At 50.8% G+C, this 16,866-nt stretch overlaps 2 protein-coding genes across 8 annotated transcripts in view; one reads left to right on the top strand and one right to left on the bottom strand.

Annotated features, from left to right (window-relative positions):
• Positions 1 to 964: 964 nt before the first annotated feature.
• LOC119521632 (sialic acid-binding Ig-like lectin 5) lies at positions 965 to 9,169 on the top strand. Its single transcript, XM_037820106.1, has 8 exons — positions 965 to 1,441; positions 1,551 to 1,835; positions 1,954 to 2,001; positions 4,867 to 5,124; positions 5,209 to 5,499; positions 5,708 to 5,804; positions 6,100 to 6,181; positions 7,748 to 9,169. Exons 1-8 carry the CDS (start codon positions 1,006 to 1,008, stop codon positions 7,928 to 7,930), a joined length of 1,680 nt encoding a protein of 559 aa, XP_037676034.1. The 5' UTR covers positions 965 to 1,005; the 3' UTR covers positions 7,931 to 9,169.
• Positions 9,170 to 10,209: 1,040 nt separating this feature from the next.
• The window catches only part of VRK3 (VRK serine/threonine kinase 3), a 38,219-nt gene continuing 31,562 nt past the window's right edge, over positions 10,210 to 16,866 (bottom strand). For 4 of the 7 annotated variants that reach the window (XM_037819475.1, XM_037819478.1, XM_037819476.1 and 1 more), the window contains 3 exons: positions 16,754 to 16,812; positions 13,313 to 13,458; positions 10,210 to 10,546 (listed from right to left, as the gene is read on the bottom strand). In XM_037819475.1, the coding sequence (XP_037675403.1) occupies positions 10,526 to 10,546; positions 13,313 to 13,458; positions 16,754 to 16,812 (226 nt within the window). In that variant the 3' untranslated portion in view covers positions 10,210 to 10,525. Of the gene's footprint in view, positions 10,547 to 13,312; positions 13,459 to 16,753; positions 16,813 to 16,866 lie in introns of those variants that run through there. The other 3 variants (XR_005214336.1, XR_005214338.1, XR_005214337.1) reach the window with 3 other exon arrangements.

Genomic DNA, 16,866 nt, shown 5'->3' with positions numbered 1-16,866 from the left:
TATAATACGTGACCTTTTGTGTCTGGCTTCTTTCACTCAGCATCATGGTTTCTAGGATCAGAGCTTCATTCCTTTTTAGTGGCTGAATACTAGTCTGTCGTATGGACATACCACATTTTGTTCCTGAGGTTTTTAATTTGCCGGTTCATGTAGCAATCCCTCGGGCCGGTGCAGACCCTCGCAGATGCCAGGGCTCCTGCCCCACTGCCCACCTGTTTCCCCTGGAATTGCCCCCTCCCCCCACTCCCCCAGGCCCAACCCAGGGTGGCGTCTTCTTTTTTTTTAATAGACTTTTTTTTGGAGCAGCCCCTGTATACCTGTCCCCAGCACATGCACACAATCTTCCCTATTATTAATGTATTGCATTATTGTGGCACATGCCTTACAATTGACGAACCAATATTATAGTTATATTATTCACTAAAGTCCATAGTTTGCCTTAGGGTTCACTCTTGGTGTTGTACACACAATGAAAAAAATTTTATTGTGCTGACATACAGACCACACAAGGTATCCCATTTTGACCACTGCCAAGCATACAATTCAGTGGTGTTTCTTACATTCACATTGTCAGGCTGCCATCGCCACCATCCACTCTCAAAACTTTCCCATCACCCCAAACAGGGGGTCTGTACCCGTTAGGCAAGAGCTCCCCAGACTCCACCCCCCTCCCTCTACCCTGCAATCTGTCTCTAAATTTGCAAATTCTGATTCTTTCATATAAGTGAGATCACACGAGGACCGTGCCCTTAGGCTGGTTATTTCACTCAGCGCGAGGTCTTCACCGGGGTCCCTTTCCCGTCCTAGGTGAGTGTGACCCTCTTCCCCCTGTTCTTCGATCTGTGATCTCCCGTGACCCCTGGGCTGCGGGGAAATCCCAAGGTTCCTCTTCTGTGGACGGCTGGGCCCCCACCTCTGGGCTTCCTGTTGGAGCTTCCTTCCTGGACGGACAGAGAGACAGACCCAGAACCAGATGGTTCCAGGCGGCTCCAGGCTGACCTCGAGATGCTGCCCCTGGCCTGGCTGCTGCCCCTGCTGTGGGGGGCCTGTGGGGGGCAGCCTGGGGTTCCCAGGAGGTCCCCGCCCCCGGGGTCCCTGGCTCAGGATGGGGGGTACCAGCTGTGCGCCCCAGCGGAGGTGACGGTGCAGGAGGGCCTGTGCACCCTGGTGCGCTGCTCCTTCTCCTTCCCTCCCACAGCCCGGACTGCGTCAACACCAGTTCACGGCCACTGGTACCGAAAAGGGGCCTCAGGCCCGGGCAAGGGACCCAAAAAGAAGGACAAAGCTCCGTTCAGCCTCCTCGGGGACCCCCAGGCCAACAACTGCTCCCTGAGCATCCAGGACCCCAGGAAGGAGGACTCCGGAGACTATTTCTTCCACGTGGAGATTGGAGGCCAGGAACACAGTTATAGAGAGAATTCCATCACCGTGACCGTGACCGGTACGGCCAGGGGGTGGGTGGGGAGGGCGCCCCCATTTTTTAGGGGGGCTGAGTGGCAGCCCCTCTTGGCGCAGACGCGGGGTCACCGACCTGCCGCTCTCCCCCGCAGCTCTAACCCAGCCCCCCCACATCCGCATCCCGCAACCCCTGCAGTCCGGCCGCCCCAGCCGCCTGCAGTGCTCCTGGCCCACGACGTGCGCCCGGGGGGCGCGCCCCACCTTCTCCTGGAGCGGGGCGGCCCTCGGGTCCGCGGGACGGCGCTCGGGGCCCAGGAATTTCCCCGCGATCACGCTCACCCCTGGCGCGCAGGACCACGGCACCAAGCTCACCTGCCGGGTGACCCTGCCTCGCGCTGGGCCGACCGTGGAGAGCACCGTCACCCTCAACGTCTCCTGTGAGCGCGGGGCCAGGACGCGGGGCGAGGGGCGGGCTGGGGCGCCCGGGGAGGGGCGCGGTCGTCGGGGCGCACAGGCGCGCGTCCCAGCCCGCGGCTCCCCGGTCCGTCTGTCCAGATGCGCCGCAGAACCTGACCGTCGGCGTCCTCCGAGGAAATAGCACAGGTAGGAGAGGGTCCCTTCTGTCTGTGGCTGGGATGGAGCAGATGGGCCTCCGGGGAGCGGGAGACGGGGAGACGCGCTCACTCTTCTACAAATTACTTTTGTTTGCTATTTACTGCGGGTCATCAAGTACCGTATCTACAAGTTTCAGGGAGCGGACGCTAAAATGGACACCTGAAACACCCCTTCCCCACCATAATTTCTCCCATCCCTCTTCAGAGAAAGCACTGGAATTTGCTTTCATTCCCTTTGTTTTCTTTTAGTTTTACCAATATGGTTGAATCCCAACACAATGTTTGATTTACCAGGGTTTTCTGAAAGTTTTATGTAAATAGAATTGAAATACATGTGTTCTCATCTGACTTTTTAAAAAATCTTATTTTGAAATATTTTCAAACATACAGGATTGTTAAAAAATAATACAAACCTCATACAGAGAATTCCAGCATCCCCCTATCCCCCCAGATACCCAGATCCAGCAAATGCTGTATGATTTTAATCTATCCATCTTTCAATCGATTTTTTAAACACTTGAGTGTAGTTTGTATACATTATGCTCCTTGAACATTTAATGCCACCATGTACGTTTCCTAAGAACCAGGATATTCCTTTATGTAACTACCTTAAGTGGAGTTATCAAGTTCAGGAAATTTAATATTGATGTAAAGCTGACAATTTTTTCATATATCCCTTTGAGCCTTCTCTCCTCGTTAGAGCCCATCCAGGAACATGTATGCCCTTTAATTATCGTTGTCTCTTTAGTTGTGCTTTTTTTTTTTTTTTTTTTAGCACACAACTCAATGGGATTAATTACATTCACAATATTGTGATACCTTCACCCTCAGCACCTTCCATTATTAAAACATTCCCATCTTCCTAAACACAAACCCTACACCCACGAGGCATTAACTCCCCATTGCCCCTGCCCCCGCCCCTGGCACCTGTACTCTAATTTTTGTCTCTATGAGCTTGTGTATTCTCTGACATTTTCTTCATGGTTACCATGGGGCTCAAATTTAACATCCTAAATAGTACCAATCTCGTGTGCTTTGATATCAGCGTAACCTCAATAGTGTATACAAACTATGTCCCTATACCCCTCCGTCCCCCCACCTTTATGTAGTTCTTGTCACAAATTATGTTTATACATTATGAATCCCAAACCACTGATTTATCATATTTTATGCATTTGCCTTTTAGATCCTGTAAAGAGTAAAAAGTGGAGTTACAAACCAAAAATACAGTAGGACTAGCATTTATATTTACCCTGTTGTTACCCTCATTGGAGATCTTTATTTCTTCACGTGACTTCGATCTACTGTCCATTGTCCTTTCCTTTCAACCTACAGGACTCTCTTTGGCATCTCTTGTAGGGCAGGTCTCTTGGCTTCTGTTTATCTGGGAATCTCTTAATCTCTCCCATATTTCTGAAAGACAATTTTTCCAGATACAGAATTCTTGGTTGGCAATTTATTTTTTGCTTTCAGCACTTTAAGTATGCCTTCTTCTCTCCATGGTTTCCGATGAGAAATTGGCCCTAATCTGACATGTTACTTCTTCCAAAGGCTTTCAGAATTCTCTTTATCTTTGGCACTTGACATTTTGATTATAATATACTGCAGTGTGGGTCTCTTTGGGTTTAATCTGTTTGGAGTTCATTGAGCATCTTTGATGTGTATATTCATGCCTTTCATTAAACTTGGGAAGTTTTCAGGCTTTATTTCTTTGACTATTCACTCCTCCCCTTTCTCTCTTCTTCTGGGCCTCCCACAATGTGAACACTGGTGCACTTGATGGCATCCCACAGGTTCCTCAGGCTCTGTTCAATTTTTTTTTTTTTTCATTCTTTCTTCTTTCTGCTCCTCAGACTGGAAGATTTCAATGGTCTTATCTTCAAGTTCAGATTCTTTCTTCAGCCAGCCCCAAACTGCGGTTGAATTGCTTTATGGAATTTTTAATTTCTGTTACTGTGGTCTTCAGTTCTGTTTGGTTCCTTTTCATAATTTCCATCTCTCTATTCATATTCTCTGTGTGTTCATCTATCATTTCCTTAATTTCCTGTAGTTCTTTGTTCATGTTTTCCTTTAGCTCTTTGAGCATATTTAGGACCATTGTTTTTAAGTGTTTATCCAGTATGCCCAGATCTTGTCCTCCTCCCTGATGGTTTCTAAGGCTTTCATCTTTTTCTTTGCCTGTGCCATTACTTCCTATTTCTTTGTATGTTTTGTAATATTTGTTGAAACCTGGACATGTTGATATTTTAATGTGTTATCACTGGAGTTCAGACTCTGAGATGTCTGTTCCTTAAGATTGTCTCCAGCTTGTGGTATGACAGAGCTTTCCTTGAATGCCTAGAGCTAACAAAAAAAAAAAAAAAAAAAAAAAAAAAAAGGAGGAAGAGGAGGAGAAGGAGGATAAGGAGAAAGAGAAGGAAAAGAAGAACCAATTTCTCATCAGCAACCATGGAAGAAGGCCTATTTAAAGTGCTGAAAGCAAAAAATTTCCCAGTCTTTGCAGAATGTGCAGGTGCTCTCCTTCAGAGCTTATCCAACAATGAGTTTAGAGAATAGCTCAAGGCCAAAGCATAGGGGCCTCGCTTATCCTTTCTGCACATGCCTGTTATCTTGAACAGGCATGTGTGGTCCTTGGTCCCAGGAATTTCCCTGTTTACATGGATCAAATATCTCCTCTTCCCGTTGGATTGTACATTCTAAATGGGTGAATTGTATGGTATGTGAATTATATCTCAACAAGGCCATTAAACAAAGTACCTGTGGAGATCCCTCCTTCCATCAAAAAATAAGTAAATAAATGGAGGGGAGCCCCAGGCCTGGGCTCAGCATCCCCTCCCCCTCCCTCTCTCTCCAGAAATGAACTACCTGGGCAATGGCTCAGCTCTTCCAGTCCTGAAAGGGGAATCCCTGCAGCTCGTCTGTGTCGCTAACAGCAACCCCCCAGCCGAGCTGAGCTGGGCCCGGGGGAGCCAAGCCCCAAGTCCCTTGCAGTCCTCAGACCTGGGGGTCCTGGAGCTGCCTCCAGTACAAATGGAGCATGAAGGAGAACTCACCTGCCGAGCCGAGAACCTGCTGGGCTCTGACCAGGTCTCCCTGCTCCTCTCGGTGATCTGTGAGTGTGGGGGCCCCTGGGGGCAGGAGCCCTGGGTCCTGGGGAGGGGGGCACCTCCAGACCATCCTGCTACCCCCCCCACAGACCCCCCACAGCTGCTCAGCCCCTTCTGCTCCTGGGAGGCTGAGGGTCTGCGCTGCAGCTGCTCCGCCCGAGCCCGGCCGGCCCCCTCCCTGCGCTGGAGGCTCGGGGAGGAGCTGGTGGAGGGGACCCATGACAACGCCTCCTTCACGGCCACCTCCAGCCTGGCCGGGCCCTGGGCCCACAGCAACCTGAGCCTCCACGAGGGGCTCGGCCCCGGCCCCGGCCTCCAGCTGAGCTGCGAGGCCCAGAATGCCCACGGGCACCAGAGGGTCACTGTCCTCCTGCTGCCAGGTCAGGGGGCCTGTTTGGGGCTGAGACTTCAGGGGAAAGGGGCATTGGACTTACCAGAGAGGGAGGCTTGGGGGAGCAGGGCTGGGGGCCTTGATGGGAAGTGGGGGGACAGAGTCCCTCGGGCTGGTGGGGGGTGTGAAGAACACGTCAGCTGAATTGCTCCGGGAAGCAGGGCCTGACGGTTCTGGGGTTCCCCTCTCACCTGCAGGGAAGGAGGAGCTTGGGAGAGGATTTTTGCAGGGGGCTGTCTGGGGGGCTGGGGCCGCTGCCCTGCTCTCTCTCTGTCCCTGCCTCATCTTCCTCACGTGAGTGTCATCCTTGGGAGGGAGGACGAGGGCAGGGGCACATCCATGTGTGCACACGCGAGTGTGAGCAGGACCCGAATGCCTGGAGGCGTCTGGGCATATGGTGGTGGTGGGAAATGGGCCTCAAGCCAGAGAATCAGAGCAGGGTAAAGCCCCCAAGGGAGACCCATCCTCACTTGGGACGTCACTGGGTGACTCGCCCCCTCCTCCCGGTTAGATCAGCCCTTCTGGCCTCTTGACAAGGAGCAGGGGGGCTGAGTGGGCTGGGCTGAAAGGCCCTGGGGTCCTCTCTTAGAGTGAAGATCTGCAGGAAGCAAGCAGCCAGGACAGCAGCCGGAGGGACGGACGTCCCCTCCGTCACGGATTCTGCCTCCCCGGTGAGTGAGCTGCACATCGGGACCCCATCTGGTTAGCATCCCAGACGGCCCCCGCCGGCCTCCCTGGGGTGACTTAGATGATTACTGTGCCCCAAATAGGTCTGCCCTCCGCTTGGTTCCTCAGCCCAGTGACCTGGCAGGCAGCCTTCATCTGTTTTCCCCGAGGCAAAGGCTCACGAAGGGTGTCTGTCCACCTCCCTGTGTCCAGCTCCGCTGGCCCATCTCCCCCTCAACCCCTCTCCTCCTTGCGTTCTGGACCCCTGACCCCGTCCTCCTGCTTCCCATCTCTGCTCCCCAACACAGGAGGCCAGAGGGAACTCCCCCAAAATATTACTGTCTACTACAAAGCTTGTGAGTCCACAAGACCACCTTATACATACATGTTCAGCCCCCCCCCAAGACCACCCTCAGGTCTGATGAGTCACGAGAGACTCACAGAACTCATCAAAAGCAGTTATGCACATGGTTATGGTTTATGACAACAAGAGGACACACATTAAAATCAGCCAAGAGGAAGAGGCATTCCCACAATGACGTGTGGCCTCATGCACGGAGGATCGGCAACCAGGGTGGCTCCCCCAAGCCTGGGGGTCCAGGTTTTTGTTGGGGGTCAGCCACGTGGACACAGGTGACCACCCACATGGCTGGCTTCAGACCCCAGCCCCCCACCCCCACAAGTCGAGCAGATACCACGTGGCCCAAGGCCCCCACCCCAAATCACATTGTAAGCACAGATGCTCTGGGGTGGGGTGGGGTTGGGGATTTCCCAAGGCCTCCAAGTAAATCAAGACATTTTTTTCAGGCAGAACATTCCAATGGCTTAGAGGTTACCTCCCAGGAGCTTAGAGGTTACCTCCCAGGAGCCTGTAGCTGGGGATGAATCTTTCTTTGGGCAAGGTTAATCTTTCTCTGCATGGCATCCTTCAATTTTAGGGCACATAACACACATTAACAATCGCCTTTGAATGCCTGAACCTCTGAAATATCGAGAGCTCCCAGCAGGCAGAGTCCAGGTCTGAGCAAATCTCTCACACAACACCCCATTCTTGTGCATTGTATCACAATTTGCAATTAGATAATCACTTAATTGACTGTTGGCTTGATGTCTACTTCCCCTACCACACTGTAAACTGTGTGAGGTCAGAGATGGGGTCTGCTTAGCTCTCCACGTACCCAGGTCCTGGTACAAGGGAGCTGTTTGGTAAGGTAGAGGGCACCGGAGTGAAGACCCTGTGCATCTGGTCTCACCACTAAATGTATGACTCGGGGGTATCTACTTAGCCTGTCTCAGCCTCAGTTTCTCCATCTGATAAATGGGGATAAACATAGATCCCCCACGGGTTATTGCAAGGATTTTGAGACTGGCAATTGATCGCCAAGGCCAGGCATTATTCTTCTCAGATATGTGTTGAACGAACGAATGAGGGCCCAGTAAAGGTTTATGGAATGGATGGATCAAAGACTAAGGCTCAGTATCTGGGTTTATGTGTGGGTTCTCCTTGCCTTTTCCCGGCCCCCACTATCCTCCTTTGAACCCCTTCTCTCCCTGATACACATGGTCACCAGTATGAGTCCTGGCTTGGCAGCCCCCCAGACCACCTGCCCCCTGCTGCGGCCACCCCCACCTCAGCGGAGGAGATGGAGCTCCACTACGCCTGCCTCAGTTTCCATGGGCTGAGGCCCCGGGAGCCTCGGGACCTGGAAGCTACCAGCACCACCGAGTACACGGAGCTGAAGATCCTCCAGTGAGGACCCCCTAGAGCCCCAGCTCGGGCTGGAGGGCCTGGGGCATCTCTGGGACAGCACTTGAGGAGTTGACAAGTCTCCCTGCACATGGGCTCTAAAGCACCGTCCAGGAATCCCACATGTGACAAATGAGCAGAACTGGGCTCACATTTCAGCCCTATCGCCACCAACGCATGTGAGTTTAGGAAGTCACCTTAATTCTTTGTTTCCACCTCTGTACAATAAACCTGACTCCCAGGGCTGGGGCGAGGCGCAAAGGACGCTGTTAACGTAAAGCACCCAACGGAGGTGATGGCATGAGGCGACTGTGCAGGGAGCCCCTCCTCCGAGGCCACACCTCTTCCCAGGTGAGCCCACCAGGTATAAAGGTCCTGCCACCAGGGCCCGGCTGAGCCTCATCCGAGAGGCTGTTCTAGCTCCATTGCTCCCTGAAGGTCGGTCGGCTGCGATGTCTCCCTTGGCCCCAACCTGCTTCGTCCCTCGCCCACCACAGGTACAGATTCCTGGGGACCCAACCTGCAACCTCCTCTCTCCTTAGAAAGAATAAAGCTGCCTGCAGTAAAGTAACAATACATTGGAAACCCAACCCTTTAGGAATGTATGTCAACGAAATCATTATGGAATAAAGTTGAAGTGTTTAGCTAAAACTGTAAACCAAGCACATGAAAACTTGTGAATGTTGTATGCGAATGTTCATGGCAGGTTGTTCACGGTAGCCAAAAGGTGGAAACAACCCAAATGTCCGTCAACGGATGGATGGATGAACAAATTGTGATCTATTTACACAGTGGAAAACTATTTAGTAACAAAATGAATGAAACTCTCTACAAAATGGCTGAAACTTGAAATCATGATGCTTGGTGAAAGAAGCCAGACACAAAAGGTCAGATATTGTGTGATTCCATTTGTATGAAATGTCCAGAATAGGTGAATCCATAGAGAGAGAGCAGGTTCATGGCTGCCAGGGGCTGGGGGAGGTGTTGGCGGGATTGTGACTGCTTAATGGGTTCAGGATGTCCTTGGCGGGTGAAGAAAGTGCTTTGGAATTAGATAGAGGTGATGGTTACACAACAGTGTGAATGTGCTAAATGTCACCAAGTTGTACAATTCAAATTGATTCCTCTTATGTTATGAGTTTTAACTCAATTAAAACAGTGAATACCACAGTGCAATACCAAGAGAACGGATATAAGGAACGTCATGTTGCAATTAAAATAAAATAATGATGTTAACCCACACAAACATGAGTGCATCTTCAAATATGTTATTGAGCCCAAAAGGCAAAGCAGAGAAAATACATATACAGGATGCAGTCACAGATTTGTGAAACAGGAAAAGCCACTTTTGCTGCCAGGTGGTAAATTACACAGAAAAGCAAAGAGTGGAGGGGTGATGCGCCGGTTTGAAATTGTTACGGACCCCAGAAGAGCCATGATCTTTTAATCCAGTCTTGTTGGGTAGAAATTTTTGATTGAGGTTTTCCATGGAAATATGACTCACCCAAATGTGGGTGAGACTTTTGATTAAATTATTTCCATGGAGATGTGACCCTGTCCAATCCAGGTGGGTCTTAATTAGATCACTGGAGTCCTTTAAGAGATTTTATGGAGAGAAGGAGCTCAGAGAGAGACATTTTGGAGAGACGCTAAGATATGTAATCCTGAGTTTGCTCCCGGGAGAAGCTAAGAGCTAACACAGACCCAGATGCTTAGAGACGCTGGGAGATGCAGACAGAAGAAAGTTTGGAGATGTTAAGCTAAGAGATGAAGCCCAGAGTTGCCCCAGAGAAGCTAAGAGAGGATTCCCAGATGCATAGAGACATGCCCTGGGAGAAACAAGCAGAGAGCTGAGAGAAGAGAGACAGAAGCTCAGAGACATTTTGAAATGCCATCTGGGAGCAAAGGACCAGCAGATGACAGCCATGTGCCTTCCCAGCTGACAGAGGTGTTCCAGACGCCATCGGCCTTTCCTCGGTGAAGGTAACTTCTTGATGTCTTGGTTTGGACACTTTTATGGCCTTAGGACTATAAATTTGTAACCTAACAAATCCCCTCTATAAAAGCCAATTCATTTCTGGTATTTTGCATAATGGCAGCTTTAGCAAAATGGAAGAGAGGGATAAATGGAAGAATGAATGGATGGATGGATGGATGGATGAGGGCTGTATAGGTGAAAGAAAGGGTGACTGGTTGGATGAAAGCTTGGAGGGATGAATGCAAGGAAAAAACGGAGCTAAAATTTACCAATGGGAACTTGCTTGGCAGACATCAGACTCCCCTGGCTCAAATAAAACAATTTATTGCCAAAGCAGAGTGGGGAAAATGGCAGGAAGGGTCCCCACCAAGCTGCCAGCCCGGCTTCCATCCCTAAGCCAGAACTCTTCTCCAACCAGAGCCTGGAGACAACCATGGAGGGACGATTGATGGAGGAAGTTCACATTGTCTGGGGTGTAGCTGCCGAGCCCCCTGACACTGGGCAGGGCTGAGGAGTAAGTACTGCCTGAAGAAGGGGTAGATCTGCACATTCAAGGGATCTCTCTACAAGCTTATCTGTGATTCAACAGCAGGCCTTAAGTCACATTTCTTCTTTTTTCCAATTTCAAACTGTTAGTTGAAAGTTCTAGAAGACAATAAAAAGTGGCTGTTAGTTGAACACCGATTAAGCCCCTGCTATGTGCCAGGTGTTTCTAGTTAATGGGGACACCACCATAAACCAGAGAAAGCAGCAGCCCTTGCTGGGCTCATGTTTGGTGGAGAAGGGTTGGAGACACTGAACATTAAACAAATGCTTCCCGACTGGGCCCAGGGCTGTGCAGAGCGGGCGGGCAGGAGGTTGCAGTGGTCAGGGGGTGCCGAGAGCTGAGTAATGAGGAGCCAGCCATGCAAGAACGAGGGGGAAAGGCATTCCGGATGGTGGGAGCAGCAGGTGCAGAGCCCCCAAGGCGGGCTTGAGCTCAGCCTGGTCTAGAATCTGAGAGGACAGTGTGGCCGCTGCTGAGAGGCTCGGGGTGGCGGGGGTGGCAGAGAGGTTTGCCGTGTCCTGTGGCTGAGGCATGGAGCCGACAGGGAGCAGAGGGAAAATCCTTCCAGGGACCCAGAGACTACCCAGTTCCTGAAACAGCATCTCCTCAACTACTTGCAGCAGATCATTGGCTTCCTGGCTGCTGAGTGAGCAGCCCCCTGAGAAGCAGCAGATCTGAAATCAAGATGATCTTGAGTTATGGACTGGATCACGCCCCCCACAAAGACACCTTCGGGGCCTGAGCCCCGGTGCTGCGGATGTGAAGCCTTTGTAGACAGGAGCTCGGAGGGTGTTAATCGTGAAGGGGAGCCAAGGTGAATCAGAGTGGCCTTCACCCAACAGGACTGGCGTCTGAACACAGATGACATTTGGGTGTGGCAGGAGACAGGAGACAGATGGCCACATGATGGAGAAGACAGAGACTGAGCTGTGGATGGCAGGAAGCCGGCACCGGAGCGCCACGGGCCTTGGAGAGAGCACGGCCTGCCGATTCCTTGATTTTGGACTCCTGGCCTCCCAAACCCTGAGCCGAAGAACCTTGGTGGTTTAGGCCCTGCCCCAACTGTGATATTTGTCACAGCAGCCCCGGCAGACTAAGACATCCTGAAAGGTGGCATTATGCTTTGAGTTTTTACGTTTTCATTGTCCTGCATGGAGAGGAAGCCAACATGAGGTCGGCAGAGACGGGAAGACGGGACCTGCTGGAAGGTGGGATACGGTCGAGCCTCTGCCAGATGCTGGGTCAGGGACAAACAGGAACGTAGAGATGAGAGTGACAGAGGAGACCCTGTCCTCATGGAGCTCCCGGTGGGGGCTGTCTATGAACATGGGGGTGCATCTGTCTCTGGGGACCCCAGGGAAGGGGTGGAGGCAGGAGATCCCCACCCGGCCACTGCCCAGAGGCCAGGGTGACGGAGAGGCCCCAGAGGAGGCCCCAGGCGAGGCGGGCAGCAGAGGCGCGGGAATAAAGGGGACCCCTGATCCAGACACCAACAGAAGACGAGTACTGCTAGATGCACCTGGGGCCAAGGGGCAGAAGCCAGACTCGAAGGGACAAACACTGTGTGATTCCACTTACACGAAATACCTGGGAGAAGCAAATTCACAGAGATGGGACGTCGAGCCCGGGGTGGAGGGAAGGAAGTGGAGTTATGCTCACGGGATGCTGAGTTTCTGTTTGCCGTGATGGGGAAGTTTTGGTAAAGGATGGTGGTGATGGGAGCACAACATTGAGAATGTAATTAATGCCACTGAAGTGTGCACTTAAAAACGGTCAAAATGGCAAACTTCATGTTATATATATGTTTCCATGACTTATAAAAAAAAATGATGCCCTGATGACACTTGGGGCAGGACGGTCCCTTGCTGTGGGGCTGACCTGGGCCCTGCAGGAGGCTTGGCAGCGTCTCGGGCTCCACTCAGCAGATGCAATCGCAACCCCCGCCCAGTGGGGACCACCAAACGGTCTCCGGCAAAATCACCCCCAGCTCAGAACCCCTGACATGCAAAGCACTGAGCTTTGATTCCAGCCAGCCTGGGAGAGAGAAATGACAAGTCCACGGAGAGCAAGGGTCTCGGGAACCACATCTCCAGAATCCGCCCAGGCAACATTGCCAAGATGCACCTTGAAGTCAGTGTAGATTATTTTTAACCTTCCAAAATGGCCTGAACACTCTCACACAGGGCCAAGGCCAGTGTAAACCGGTAGAGCCCCGACGGAGAGCTACTTGGCCAGCTCTACCAAAATTAAAAATATGTGTTCCATTTGGCTGTGCGCCGGTCCCTGGGTACACATGCCCCAGGCAGTGTGGCCTCGGCACGTCCTGGAGACCCTGCAAATGCCCCTCCACTGGTTACAAGTCATCCTTCACCCACACAACAGATTCCTGTGCTGCTAGACAAGAATGAGGATGTCACGTGGGAAGAGCTGTAAGCTACGCCGTGAAGTGAAAACAGTTAGGAGCAGTGTGGTGCGCAGTTAGCTAATTTTTGTGTAAAGGGAGCAGGGAGGCAACCTGAGGAAAGCAAAGACCAAAGGTGGAGGAACGGAGGAAGGCAATGAGGGAAGAGAAAGATAATATCCTGATGTTGTTTTCGAGGCTCTGACTCCAGTCACGCCCGAAGTGTCCCCCTTGGGATTTTCTACCTACAAGGACTAACAAATCCCCCTTTCTCATAAAGCAGAATCGGGTTTCTGCTACTTGCAATTACTTGGGATTGGAGAGTTTTGGAAAGCTGGGAAAATCCAGTGTCTAAGTGGGAAGTTGGGCCCTGGTTACACATCAGATAGTGCCTGTGAAGCGCCCTCTGGGGCCGGCTCTGGACGGGGTGCTGGGCAGGGCAGGGGGCAGGGCCAGGACTCACAGGCACCAGCTGGGGGTCCACAGGGTCGTAGGCCGACACCCCCAGATCCTGCAGCAAGGCTTCCAGATTGTTCCTCAGCACGGCGTAGGGTGGCTTCTCGTCATACCTGAGGGCCATCACCACCTCCAGGTACCCCTGCAGGGTGGCTGTGATTGAGACATCCCACGTCATGGGGGACACCTGAGAGGGGCCCCCCAACCCCGAGCCTGGGGGTGCCCAGAGGCGGCCCAGGCGGGGCGTGGGGGACACCGCTGGACAGAGTTCCAACAACGTGCCCGCGTGCCCCCTGCTTCTGCTGGCCTGGCACTGCCACGTGCATCCACTTTGCTTCCTGTCAGCTTGGCTCCCCGTTCCCCCATCCCTCCGCTTTGGTCTCTCTGTGCTGTTACACTTAGAGTGGGTTTCTAGCAGACAACAGGTAGTTGGGTCTTGTGTTTATTTTATCCACTCCAATAGTCCCTGTCTTTCCATTGGGATATTTAGGCCAATCACATTTAAAGTGATGATTGTTACGGTCGGATTAACATCTACTGTATTTATAACTGTTCTTTGCCCTTGTTCTTAGTTTCTTTTTTGTCTTCTACTCTTTTCCTGCCTTCTCTGGTTTCAATTGAGCAATCACTATGACTCTATTTTCTCTCCTCTCTTAGCATATCAATTACATGTCTTTTTAAGATCCTTTTAGTGTCCTAGAGCTGGTGACATATATTTACAGTGCATCTGAGTCCCCTTGTAAGTCACACTTGGCTGCTAGTTCAAGTCGCTCCTAATGGCAACCCTGAATCCTCCCTCCTGGCTGTGTAACACTGCTGCCACTCGTTTTCTCTTCCCCATAAGCTGTCCATTGGATTGTCAATTTAAACAAATTGCTGTCTTAATTTTTTTTTTTAATTTTGGACAATATCAAACATGTGCAAAAGTAGAACAGTCACAATCTCAGTCATAATCTCAGTTAATTATGTCCCTTTTCCTGTACATGGTATCTCTAAAACAGAGGCCAGCAAACTTTTTCTGTAAAGTGCCAGAGTAAATATCTTTGGCCTAGTGGCTGCATGGTCTGCGTCACAGCTAATCAGTTCTGTGGTTGTGCAAAAGCAGCCACAGATGACACACAACTGCACGGGTGTGGCTGTGTCCCAACAAAATTTATGGACAAGCTACAACTGTGCCATGCAATGTTCTTCTTTTGAGTTCTCCCCAACTATTTAAAAGTGGAAAAAAATTCTTCACTCGCCACCAGAACGGAACGGGCAGGTAGATTTGTTCCAGGGTTGTGGTTTGCTGATACCTGTTTTAAAAGATAGACTCTCCCCTCGCCCCCACCCCAAATAAACACAGTGCCTTCTTCACGCTTTATAGAAGCACCGATTACGACACGGGTAAAGACAGGGATGAGTCCCCCCGTGTGGGATGTTCAAGCACGTTTAAGAAGCGGCCATGGCAGAAGCTGACTGACACACCCTGGGCTTGTGCCCTGGCCCCAGCTCCCTGCAGGGTGAATTTTTCGGACAATCCCAGAAGGAGGTGCTACTGTCAGCCCCATCTTACAGACGGGGAAGCCGAGGCTCAGAGGCACATCTGTCCACCGAACTCCCCGGGCTCGCACAGGCAGGTCTGTCTGTCTGAGAACTCCCTCGCCTGCCCCACCCACTCCCTGGTGACTGGCTTAAGCCACTTTTACAGAGGAAGAGTCCGAGCCTGGAGGGCAGCAAGATTTGAACCATAGAGCTGCGATCTGTATCGAGAGACTTGAAGTAATTTAAAAGTGAGCCCTTAAAGAGCTGGGGGACAGACCAATTATCCATTTGTTTCTGCCTTGGACTTAGAGAGCAATTAAGAAGCTCTGCAGAAGTGACACTGCCAAACAACAACAACAACAAAATAGCCTAAATGTCCACCAATCTGGGACTGGCTTTAAAAATCATGGTTTATCCAAACCATAGAGTATTGTGCAGCTGTGAACAAAAAGCTGGGGTGGATCTATGACCCCTGTGAACTGTAATGTGGAAAGAGCAAGACATTGTGCAAAATGAATGCACGGTGAGTCCACTTTTGTTAAAACAAGGCCAGTTAGGGTTATATGCATGCATGTGGGCAGATATTTATTTGCAGTGCAGTACTGAGGCATATGGGGGAGACTAACGGTGGCCCGGCAGCTCTTCTCATCCCTGCATGACTGTCCCTTTGTGGTGTGACTTTGCCCCTTCCCCCAGCAGTGGGGAGTCCATTTCCCAGCTCTGGAGTCTGTGTGGCTGGTTTTGACCCTGGAATGTGGCAGAAAGGCTGCTCTGGGCCTTCCCAGCCTAGACCTCAAGGGCCCTGGAAGCCTCTGCTCTTGCCCAACTGGAAAGTCACCCCGAGAGCACTAGGTGGAGAAGCCCAGACGGGCCAAGGACCAGCCAGCACCAGCACCGCAGGAGAGCAGGTGCCACTGAAGCCAATCAGTCCCGGTCAAGCCTTGGACGGCTGTGTCGGCTCATCCAGCCGGCAGAAGAGCCGCCCAGCAAAGCCCAGCCCAGACTGCTGATCCAAGGAACTGGGAACAGGTACGGTCACTGCTGCTTTAGGCCACTAGGTTGGGGCTGCTTGTTATGAAGCAGTTCGATGACTGATTCATACACTCTGCCTCACATTACCATGGACAGAGATGGGGAAGGGCCAGGAACTGTCGCTTTTTCCGTTAAACATTTCAATTTGGCTTAAATTCTTGTATGAGCAAATACTATGTTGGTATGCAAAACAAAACACAATCAAGAAAAAAAACAGAGTAAAGAGTTTGTAATTTCAGAAAGTTGGAGACAATCTAAATGTTTATCAGTGAGGAACTAGTTGGATAAATTATAGTATACTCCTACAATGGAACGTCCTACGGAGATACCTACATTTTTCAACTGAGACCTACATCAGGAATACATTTTGCATTTTAACTTATTATTTGCATACACAAATATCAATATAAATATGTATTACGAAAACAAACATTTCACAAAGAATTTCCTTAACAATGCATAAAGCGTTCTTATTTCTGTCTGTCCTTTTTAATTTTTAAAAGCCCGTTCTTGACCCACTAAATAGATTTTATGACTGACTCATGTCACACCTCAGTTTAAAAATACTGACAAAGTTCTACAAGTACTGACATAGAAAATCTCCAAGACAAACTTTTCTTAGAAAAAATACAAGACGGAAACCAATTTAAATAGTATGGTTCCATTAAAAAAAAATGACGTGATTTTTTTGTTAGGGTGGTTGTTCAGAGACACTTGTAAATTTTCTGGAAGGATTTTGCTTTTCTACAATGGGCACATATTACATGTACACTTTGAGAAACTCTAATAAAAAAAAAACAAAGGGCTGTAGAGAGCGGCACCCCGAGACTGACCCACGCTGGTCTGGTGTCCCCGGGGCCCCGGCCTGTTCCCCGCACCCTTCCCGACATACCTGAGTGCCTGGCTTGGCCACTGCACTGTCTCAGGAGGGACTGTGGGCTGTCCAGGGACCTGGTGGGACAGAGGCAGGTGTGAAAGGTCTTTTAGGTAAGGGGCAGTGACCTT

This window comes from Choloepus didactylus, chromosome 27 (assembly GCF_015220235.1).
Source record: "Choloepus didactylus isolate mChoDid1 chromosome 27, mChoDid1.pri, whole genome shotgun sequence".
Classification (NCBI taxonomy): domain Eukaryota; kingdom Metazoa; phylum Chordata; class Mammalia; order Pilosa; family Megalonychidae; genus Choloepus; species Choloepus didactylus.
Note: the sequence above shows the minus strand (reverse complement) of the source record. Positions and strands in the feature narration are given on the sequence as shown.